This window comes from Cydia pomonella, chromosome 25, assembly GCF_033807575.1.
Source record: "Cydia pomonella isolate Wapato2018A chromosome 25, ilCydPomo1, whole genome shotgun sequence".
NCBI classification, from domain to species: Eukaryota; Metazoa; Arthropoda; class Insecta; order Lepidoptera; family Tortricidae; genus Cydia; species Cydia pomonella.
This window is the reverse complement of record NC_084727.1, coordinates 6,348,993-6,360,518: the sequence shown is the minus strand read 5'-3', so window position 1 is coordinate 6,360,518 and position 11,526 is coordinate 6,348,993. Positions and strand designations below refer to the sequence as shown.

Below are 11,526 nucleotides of genomic sequence, written 5' to 3'. Positions count from 1 at the left end.
ATCCTATAAATGTCTATTTATGAGATACGTATCCTTTCAATATCGAACTGAGATGGCGACTCAGCACGGGAAGGTTTGTTTAGGTCGAATAGCGATCTAGAGCGTAGTCACTCAAAAAGTACTAGATATAAATTTATTGTGCATATAATTACAAATATCTGGGAGTCCGGGCTTTGCTCGAAATACATATAAAAACTCAAAAATGCGCGATCGATTTTTCGCCTCCGAAAACTCCAATAAAGTAAATTTCATCGAAATCGTTTGAGCCGTTTCCGAGATCCCCGAAACAACAACAAGGTTTGCTCGTTTAAAGGTATAAAATTAATTAAAAATTTTTACCCGACGAAAGTTTAAGGAAAGGTCCAATTTATAAAAATCCACGGACAACCAATAATATCCAATAGGCGGGTCCGAGGCACGTCAACACTGGCCGGTGTGTGCGCAAGGCAATTGCTTCGCGCGTATGCTCGCTCTGTGTGGGCCCGCCTAATAACAAACTATTTTAAGGATTTAAAACAAAAAATATTACCTTGCTAATCCGCGTAAAAATAACGTATTTTTCGCGGATTAATAAAACATTTTTTTTTGTTTTAATTAGTATGGATTTCCGCATAGAAACGCCTGATTCTATTCATTATTTTAAGGAAACCCAGTTTAAATTGACGTAATAAAATAATAATCGATTTTAAGGAAATAACCATGATTTATTGTTTTTAACAAAACATACAATTTGTTAATTCATATTTTAACCACATCATTTATTACTAAATCAATATAAGGAAACATTTTTATGCGTAGATATATCTACACATTGTTATAAACATTAACTAAAATTCATAATAACAAAAAATAACTTCTCTGCCCTTGCCGCCCGGAAAGCGTCAACTTTGCTCCCGCTACGCTAAACAAAGTTGCCGCTTTTCGCCTCCGTCGAGCAGAAAAATAGTATGCGCACCACGGGAGGAAACGTAGGACATTCCATGGCGCGTGTTTGCCAATTTTACACGCGGCACGCAATGTCCTACTTTTGCTCCCTTGGGACACAAATAACTAATAATTGTCAGCGCGGCAAGGCATAAGGCATAGGTTATAGTTAAAAACCCCTCGAGTTTTTGCCTACGACGCTTCAATGGAACTTCTCAACTAAGTACCTAAGTATTACCTAAGTGGTAATAGCTATAGTTACTAGAGCCTAGTAGTAATATCTATATATATCCTAAGACCTTACTTCGCTTACTCGATTTATTCCTATTCATCATCAGGCCTTGTACATCTTAGAGATGATTTAAGCAGCATCTATGATCTAGCCCCTCCGGTCGACTTTGACCACTTCCTAATTTGTATCTATCCAAACTTGTCCATTTCCGAAAGTCATTTCCCTATTCGTATTTAAATCTATAGCAAAAAAAATCCTTCACAACTTAACTAGACGGAGCCCATCTATTTTTTTACGGACTTCACACCAAAAATCAATAGGTAGGTAGGTTAGGTTCGTAAGGTTAGGTCAGGCGTTCCTGGGACCTCGGACCTGGGTTCTAACACTATATGAGTTTATAGCTCGAAATAAATGATTTTCATTCATTCATAGCAGTTGTCATATATTTTTTGTGCATGCCTAACGAACCTAACCTAATTTTTTATGCGAATTAAATTAATGACTATAAAAATTATGACATAACTCATTTACGATAAAAACCCAGTTATGCTCAGGAATAATTATGACTAAAGATTTTTATGACTTACAATTTTATGCATATAGTGTTATGACAATTAAAAATATGACAAAAGTTGTTATGCGACCAGATGGAGTGCCGGTTTTTTTGCGTAATCGGACGGAACCTTTTGTGCGCGAGTCCGACTTGCACTTGGCCGGCTTTCTGTAGGTAATATGAATATGATAAATGCGATTTATTTTATCCGAACGGTGGGCAGAGCGCTGCTGCAGTGCGCGTTCTCCAGCTCCGTGTGAATCTGCTTGAGGCGCGCCCGCGCCAGCGTCAGGCTTGCGTTTGTAGCGCGCATGCTTTCCTGAAAATGAGAAACATTGGTTACAGCTGGACCTAGACACCGACCACGAAAAATAGTAGGATTAATTACATGACATAACTATATATAATAAAGTAACCATGTCTATAATAATATGGGTAAAACAGATAGCCACATGTGCAGAGCGTACAACGGCGAACTTATCCCATCAAGGGATTTCTTCCAGATAACCTTTGAGTAAATGAGAATTGACGAAGAACGGTAGACAAAAATAACACTGATATAGTCAATAAAATTATAAAAGAGGGCGAAAATAAATAAAATATATTAATAAATCACGAAATAATTATATATTTATATCAGTCACAAACAAGTTAATTCTGGTCCGTTAGCCTGAGCTTCTTTAACTGTCCCTTAAGAGGAATTCCTAGTTGCGATTTTTCCATACAAACGCTGTCGACCTTTTCCTCCCTGGATTTTTAACCTAGAGCAATGGTTTTTTCGAATAAGATCAATATCATCAATATCTCTGCCGCTATGTTTCGCTTTTTTGGATTATTTTATTTTGAAGAAACTTAGAGCGCCTCGAAAATCGCAAAAACGGCTCAAATGAAAAAAAAAAAAACCAAAAAAAGGCGCAGTATACAAATATGACAAAAAATATCCAAAAAATCAAAACATAGCGGCATATATTATTTCTTCCTTTTGGAGTTTCCAAAATTTCATAATGATTGGTTGCGTTTTGGAGGAGGAACCAGTCGAGAGCAAAACCTCGATTTTTGAGTTCTTTGCTTGGGAATTTTAGTCCAAGCTCCAGTTGTCCTTATCGCACGCACGCACTTCGCCCGCAGCGCGACAGAAACATACCTTCAAAAATTCGAGATTTGAAAAGCTGCTCAGCTAGAAATTGCTCTTAAGCGATGCTACGGACTGCGATTGCCTCAAGAAGGGAGGCAACTCATTCCAAAGAACCGCTCGTACCCCAAACGATTAACCATACGCACGAGATTTGTGATGAGGTGTTCCCAATCTGGCATAAATAAGAATTTTTGTAACAAATAAAGAGGAGAAGAAGAAATTAAAAGAAGATAAAGAATATGCAGATCCCTGCGACGGCGGATGGGAAGCCAATTAAGTTGAGAGCGAAAAAGGGAATCATGTTCGTATACACCGAAAACACATTTTATGCACATATTTGAAAATTTTGTAGATAATCAGTTTATACTATACCTGTCCATTGAGCAGCATCTTGTCAGCCCTGGTCAGCTTCTCTACAGCTATGTCGGTGGTGTGCTTCACCAGACCCTCTAACGTCGCTCGGAGGGACACGTTGCATTCCCCTGAACATATGAGGAAACGTCATCAATACTGAAAACCTCACTTTCGTTTTTCAATTCTCATGGTCGTAAAATTGATGTTTAAGTTGCGTGTAAGCGGTATAAAGTTGCTTTTTTACAAGCTATTATTTAGTTTCACCTGTCCCGTTGTCTGTCTGTCGGTCTGTAATCAAATCTTGCAAGTTAAATTTGACCCACTTCCCGGTTTCCGATGAAGATGAAAATTTGCATACATAGGTAAGTCGGGTGATAATGCAATATTATGGTACCATCAAGCTGATCTGATGATGGAGACAGGAGGTGACCATAGGAACTCCGTGATAAAACAACTCAACCTAATTGTGTTTGGGGTTTTTAGAAGTGTCTCGATGAGTATTAGTTGCCTGTGGAAAGAAAAGTGCAGTCAGCTATAAAAGCTTGTCCCAAAAATGAAATTTTTGTCTAAAACTTATTACAAGCTTTTATTTAAATTGCCTTGTTAGTATGCATGTGTGTGTGGGTCAAATATTGGAAGCTAAATATTTCCCAATTCCTGATTTCCAATTGAGCTGAAAATTTGCATACATATGTAAGTCTGGTGACAATGCAATATGGTACCATCGAGCTGATCTGATGATGGAGACGGAAGCTAGCCATAGGAACTCTGTGATTAAACAACGCAACCTAATTGTGTTTGGGGTTTTTAGAATTATCTTGATGAGTATTAGTTGCCTGTGGTTAGAAAAGTACAGTCAGCGATAAAAGCTAATACCAAAATTGAAATTTTTGCCAAAAACTTATTATGCTCTAGTGCATAAAGTAAAATCATCTATTACCACCTTTATTGACTTAGCAATAAAGTCGAAAATCTGCCATTGCCACAAACTGCTACTACTGCAGCTGGCGGCCGGCGCGGTCCCCTCCTAAGGCGGGCCCGAGTATTCATTTCTTTAATACAAATAATAATGAAAATACGGTAAAAAAACCATTAAATATTTAATATTTCTGTATATTTTCATCACAATCGGTGTGAACAGCGGAGTATATAACTTGGGCATAAATGCCCATTTTATCCGAGGCGACTTAGGTCGAGGATAAAAGGTTACTTCATGCCCTTGTTATATTGAGTAATCTACTATTTTAGAATTATGTAAACAGCATGGCAAAGACGAAACCCTAGTTGTCATCTCTGTCGGGCTCCGTCCAGACAGTTTTTACATTAAAATACCTACCTACCTACCTACTTATTTTTAATTAATTTATTTAAAAAAAAATGCCTACCAATTATTTATATGTATATTCGGCATAATATTTAAATAGGTAACAATAACGTAATGTGTATCTATCGTGAAATACATTAAGTAGGTTAAAACTCTACAACGAATTTATGTCCTATTCCACAACCAAAAGAATACGGAAAAATGGGAACTGAAGGAAAAAAATATTTAAGGTCAAACTGTAAATATTTTTTTATTTATCAGTCGTACTAGATACGTAAAAGTTTACCCGTTTTTGTTATGACGCAAGCTATCTTTTTCCCTGTTCAAATAAAAAATGTTACAAACTTTGTGCCTACTTATTATACAGGATAATTTGTTATTCTTATTCCCCAAAAGGGTTTAACTCTTAGACCTAATACTTGCAAAAATACTTCCATTTTAACAATAATAAATCATGTTTCGTGAAGTAGCCGCTGTTTAAAGCCAAAAAATAAAGTTAAAAATCCCAGTAAGTATTAGTCTCCAAATACAAATATGAGATCCTCTGTAAAATGGCCTGCTACTGTTATAATATACTCACATAACTTCTGGTACAGCAGTTCATCCAGGTCTTGCAGCACTACGGGGGTCGGCGACCTGCCCTCTGTCAGCTAAGTTATATAGCTGGTTCTGTGACACTCACACAACTTCTGATGGAGCAGCAAGCCAGGCAGTTGTTCTGGGCCTGATACGAGCAGCGGTACATCCAGGTCTTGCAGCACTACAGGCGTCGGCAACCTGCCCTCTGTCAGCCAAGTTATATAGCGGGTTCTGTGACACTCACACAACTTCAGATGCAGCAGCGAGCCAGGCAGTTGTTCTAGGCCTGGTATGAGCAGCAGTACATCGAGGTCTGGCGGCACTACGGCCGTCAGCAACATGCCCTCTGTCAGCCAATAATAGTTATATAACAGGTTCTGTGACACTCGTACAACTTCAGATGCAGCAGCGAGCCAGGCAGTTGTTCTGGGCCTGGTACGAGCAGCGGTAAATCCAGGTCTGGCAGCACTACGGGCGTCGGCAACCTGCCCTGTCAGCTTATAATAGTTATATAGCGTGTTCTGTGATACTCACACAACTTCTGATGCAGCAGAGAGCCCGGCAGTTTGCTTTGGGCCTGGAACGGCACGTGCAGCGGTACATCCAGGTCTGGCAGCACTACGGGCGTCGGCAGCCTGCCCTCTGTCAGCCAATAATTGAACGAGCGTTAGCGAAGGTCTCCCTTTCAGCTTGGGCAAAAATTATTTTGTGTCCAGATGTTCTTCTCTACAGGTCGCAATTCTCAAGCCATTCTTGTGAATTTTTTGAGCGGGTTCAATGATTAAATAGATTTTTTGACAATTAGGAGGGTCCTCACAGAGCGAGCAGAGCCGCGAGGCAATCTCCTCGCGCACAAAACTGCCAGTGTTGACGTGCCTCGGCCGAGGCGGCGCGCACGGGCGAGGAAAACGCGCACGGGCGAGGAAAACGCGCGCGGCGCCTCGGCCGTACTTAGTAGACAATGATATGATATATACATATTTGTAAATACTTAAATACATAGTAAACACCTATCACTCAGGAAAAAATATCCATACTCATCACACGAATAACGGCCCTTACAAGGATTTGAACCCGGGATCATCGGCTTCATAGGCAGGGTCACTACTCACTAGGCCAGACAGGTCATCTAATTAATTAAGGCTAAAGGGTTAAACAAACTTTGCTAGCAAGTGAATCACAGGATTTTTCCGCACACTTAAACTAGGAAAATACTAATAGTAAAACATTACAAATCCAAATGAACACTATTAAATATTGATAAATCAAAATAATTTCAAAGTCAAATGTAGCAGCCAACATGAGGTAACCAACTAACACTCAAAGGTACTCAACTCATTCTTTCAGATGGTGTACTGGCAGATGATTGACAGGCCCTAAAAACACTGTATGCCTAATATCAGTCCTCGATCTTCTTTTGTTTTCTAGTTATTTGCATTAAACTTACTTTGCCACTCTTGTGGAAAAAAATATCTTCTACATTAACAATTGACTGTTGACATATACGAGTAAAATATCACTTTTTACTCATTGGGCATACACTCCGTAGGAATCCTAAATACATACCGAGGCAAGTCCTAGACAGGAATCCCCAAGGAAAAAGGAAACGTTGCCGTCCAAAGCAGACCTGGGGCCGGACTATAATTGCAGAGGCGAAGGCTATTGGGAAGACTTGGAGCGAACTCAAGCACGAAGCTCAAGACCGATCCAGATGGCGGCGCACTGTGGACGCCCTCTGCCCCATCTAGGGGACATAGGACAATAAGTCTAAGTCTAAGTCTTTTACCAATAAGCACTCTAAATCTAGAATGTCTATATGGTCCCTAAATCTAGGATGGATTGGGGAAATCTAAACAACAGGCAGTCTTACCATCATCAGACTCTGGGGCTTCTCCGGCAACAACAAATGCCTCCATCGCTTGCAGGTCCAAGGACTGAAAAAAGACATAATATTAGATATTTAATAACACCAAAGTGGGTATTTCTAGGTCACAGTGTTTCGACTGCGCTTTTAATTCAGGTATAGAACGCCCGTCATTTTTTGCATAACCATAATTTAGGACCCACTTTTTTTTTTGTTTTGTAACAAAAATTAGAAGGCAGAAATGGAAGTGGTCAAGCCAACCAGCAGAGGCATGGACAAATGGAGCACAAAGGTGCTTCAGTGGTACCCAAGAGGCTGTAAAAGGAAAAGAGGAAGGCAGTTCAAACGATGGGATGACGACATCAGGCCTGTTGCTGGTGCATGAAGCAAGGTTGCCAGAGACAGGAACGAATGGAGAAGACTGGAGAAGGCATATGCCGACTGGCAGGCGGGCACCCAAAACATTTAACAACAAATCAGTAAAGAAACCAGTAAAGCAAATACACAGCATTTGAGTGCCACAACATAAAGCTTATAAATAAATAAATAAAAATATGAGTTAAAAATGTTCATTCAAAGTCTAAGGATGTCATTGGGGTATATTTAATCGTAGACATTGATAAAAGGAAGGCAAACACGTATTTACATAGTTTTAACTCACATAGGTGAGGAAACAAGGTGGTTAAAAAGAGATGTGACCATTTATATAGGTATTCTACAGAGTGATTACAGGACAGAAACGGGACGATACAGCGACAGTCCGTATATACGCGACATAAGTATGGCAACCCTAATTATGCATGAAATAGAAAATTATGCTTGCATCTGAAATTCTAAAGACTGTAGTACTTTATTCATCATTTTGTTTGCCTGTCATTTGTTACACACATGTAGTCTGTTCGGAAAGAGAAGAGTCACGGAATGTATTGGGCCCCATACATTCCACAACTCTTCTCTTTCCGCACAGACTCTATACTTAGGGATAATGTTTTCAGTGTCTAAGCCCTTACATTTATTAGACTTTTTATTCTTATCAGAATCAAAATCAAACAACCTATGCAGTTCAGTTTTTGTATGAGTTAGTGTCCCACCATACAAGAAAAATTGGTAATGGTAGTAATATCAGAATCTATGGTATTCAAAGTATTATTGAAATTGTTGTTTTAGAATTTAATTTCTGTTATAAGTCTTTTAGTCTAGTATAAGGATGGCGGGACGCAAGTGGTTAAGAGCCCCCGGCAAGCTTGGCCGAATTTCACCTTCCCATACAAACAAAGTTACGTTCTCATTTTAAAACTATGTGTTGCAATCCAAATGAACCTTTGCACATACAATGAAATGAGGTATATCTGTAGGATGTAGGCTTGAAATAAGATTATATTGCTCCACCTTATAAAACAAACGAAATGGAGCAAAAACCAGTTTTGTATGAAAATCTTAAATTCACAGCTTTTTTAATGCATCTAAACCTTCTGAAATTGCGCAGTTATTCTTACACCACTTCAAAGTGAAACCACTCGCAACACGTGATGTTCTTCTGCCTCAGGCCGACGAACAACAACGTGAGACATCTGAGCTCCCTGTGTCCAGTTTTACACCTAAAGACGTCATGATGACTGTCAGGCAGATGCGACGCGGTAAATCACCAGGGCTCGATGATCTGAGCATAGAACACGTACTATATGCAGGTGATGCTGTGTTTACTCTTTTGACTGACTTATTTAATGTTTGCATACGCTGTAGCTATCTGCCGGACAGTCTCATGAGAACCGTGGTAGTTCCTATTCCAAAGAATAGGACGGGGGACCTCACCAGTCTAAAAAACTATCGTCCCATTTCTCTTGGAACCATTACAGGAAAAATACTAGAAAGGCTACTACACCCGTCCTTGAAGCATAATCTAAAGTTAAGCGATGCGCAATTTGGTTTTCGTACCGGGCTCTCAACGGATTCCGCTATATACAGCCTAAAGTCTACCGTAAGTCATTACCTTCATAGGGATACTTCGGTATATGCTTGCTTCCTAGACCTTAGTCGTGCTTTCGACCTGGTAAATTATAATTTACTATGGGAGAAACTCGATAAGTCAGACGTACCAAAGCAAATCGTGAATCTGTTGAGATACTGGTATGAGAATCAGTTGAACTCAGTAAGATGGGGCGACTCGACTTCTAGCGAATACAGGCTAGAATGCGGAGTTCGTCAAGGAGGGGTAACCTCACCGGATCTCTTCAGTCTGTATGTAAACGACCTGATTGAGGAACTGAGAGGCACCAAGGTTGGCTGCCATATTGGCTCGACTTGCGTAAACAATATAAGCTATGCAGACGACATGGTGCTTCTCAGTCCCTCAATTAGAGGACTGAGGAGGCTGCTGAGCATTTGTGAAAGATATGCTTTAGAACATGGACTCCAATATAATGTTAAAAAGACCCAATTCCTTGTTTTTAGGGCAGGAAAGGGTCCGGATAGGGTTCCCCCAGTATTCTTAGATGGCACTGTAATCGAAAGAGTAGTACAATTTCGATACCTGGGGCACGTGGTGACGGAGAGTCTCAAAGATGATGCCGATGTGGAGCGTGAGCGCCGGGCTACTGCAGTTCGATGTAACATGCTTGCGCGAAGATTTGCACGGTGTAGTGACCCAGTGAAGCTGACACTGTTCAGAGCATTTTGTCAATGTTTCTACACATGCCAGCTTTGGGTCAACTGCACAAGACGAGCAATAAACACGATAAGGGTGCAATATAACAACGCGTTCCGTATACTTATGAAACTACCCCGATATTGCAGTGCATCGAACATGTTCGCGGATGCTAGAATCCCGGATTTCTATGCGGTGATGAGATCGCGCATAGCATCGTTTAGGGATCGCCTGGGCACATCAGACAATGAGATTCTCCGCACTCTGTCTGAACGTCTGGACTGCCGATTTTTTAAATACTGGGTGACAATGCATCGCGAACGAAATAGAAAATAAGTGACCAGTTATATACATTGTAAGAACGTTTCTATTTTATTCTTATATACCTTTTTTTTTTTACATTTTAGGTTATTGTATTTTAATGTGATATTGTAAATTTGTAATTTGTAATTTGTGATATGGGTACATTGCCTGAAATAAATATTATATTATATTATTATTATTATCTCCTTTATTTATTTTTCGTCTTAGGCTAGGTCATTTATAATATGAATATAAAAGTAAAATATAAAAACACTTCAAAAACATTACAAAAGATACAAACACATTATAAAAAACCTAACCTAGGGTGCCGCCAGCAGCGGGGCAGGGCCCAAGCTGCCGGTGGTCAGGGCCGCAGAGAGAGGAACCGTCGGACTATCCACGCCGTGTCCAAGATCACCGCCTTCTGCATCTGACCCTTGATCCAACCACCTAGCGAGAGTCTCTCAAGGTGTTGGTCGAGACTCTTCGCTATGAGACCGTTCGCTGAAACGACTATTGGGACAATGATCGTCGAATCAACATCCCACATGGCGGTTATCTCGTGGGCCAAGTCTAGGTACTTGCTGGACTTGTCCTTCTCAGCTTTCACGAGATTCTCATCATGGGGGATGGTGATATCGACGAGCACGGCCCGGCGTTGCGATCGATCTATTATCACGATGTCAGGCTTATTGGCTACAATAGTCCTGTCAGTGATAATAGATCGATCCCAATAAAGCGTGGCACGACCATTTTCGAGAATTATTATTATTATTATTATAAATATACTTTCTATTACTACTAGTTACAGCGAGATTTACTAGAAAACATTAGTTTTCTCCAAACTATTGCTACGTCAGCACGTACCGGTGATTTACCAATTTCTATTTCGGAATCCGATTCTGAAGCCTCGCCGTCTACTACGTGAACTGATTTAGACATTATTCTACCTTGAATTTTCCGAAATGAATTTAAAAAAATCTCATAAAACAAGAAATTATAGTCAGTGTTTAGTTTACAATGCAAAGACGTTTTTTGACGTTTCATTAAACGCAATTTAATTATAAGATGTATTATTTATTACAATATTGTATTTTTTTTCCTACACATAGTTTAACGTAAGATTTCTCATTATCGTAAAAATCAATATATTTTCCTGCTTCCTATGTCAATAAATGATCTTTTTATGAATTTGCCAAATTGCACTAGAAAGCAACTCTATACTTATAGAAATGATTATATTATTACATACAAGCTTTTATTTAACCCTTAAATGCATAATGATGTATATATGCATCGTATATTTGATGGTCCGTGGCTCAATATGCAGCTATCCAAAATCACATTTATTACTTTTATTTAATAAATGTGACGTTTACGTGTTAGATTCTGAACGCACCCATAAACTTTTGATAGTTTTTTTTTCTGTAGTGTCATATTTTCAATCTTTGGCGTGTAAGTTGCTACACTGGTTGCCGCGAAATTTACAAGTTCAAAATTTATTGATAAATATTAATAAGAACTGCAAGTAAAAATTATTTCTAAAAAGGATAAAAGGTAAGTGTAATGTATATTATTAACAGGTTTGATAATAATAGTATAGTTTTCCGAAAA

The 11,526-nt window shown here is 39.3% G+C and overlaps 1 protein-coding gene across 1 annotated transcript; it reads right to left on the bottom strand.

Moving 5' to 3' along the window:
• Positions 1-683: 683 nt before the first annotated feature.
• LOC133531680 (uncharacterized) lies at positions 684-10,964 on the bottom strand. Its single transcript, XM_061870042.1, has 5 exons — positions 10,780-10,964; positions 6,972-7,035; positions 5,636-5,743; positions 3,217-3,326; positions 684-2,028 (listed from the first exon to the last, which is right to left on the bottom strand). Exons 1-5 carry the CDS (start codon positions 10,957-10,959, stop codon positions 1,909-1,911), a joined length of 582 nt encoding a protein of 193 aa, XP_061726026.1. The 5' UTR covers positions 10,960-10,964; the 3' UTR covers positions 684-1,908.
• Between the last annotated feature and the right edge of the window lie 562 nt (positions 10,965-11,526).

What these genes read in the sequence shown, in the direction of transcription:
- LOC133531680 (XM_061870042.1), bottom strand. Translation starts at nt 10,959, where the DNA reads ATGAAACGTCAAAAAACGTCTTTGCATTGTAAACTAAACACTGACTAT. An exon ending in AGCCCCAGAGTCTGATGATG is followed by an intron (nt 5,744 to 6,971) that starts GTAAGACTGCCT and finishes ATTGGCTGACAG; the next exon opens with AGGGCAGGCTGCCGACGCCC. An exon ending in TCTGCTGCATCAGAAGTTGT is followed by an intron (nt 3,327 to 5,635) that starts GTGAGTATCACA and finishes TCATATGTTCAG; the next exon opens with GGGAATGCAACGTGTCCCTC.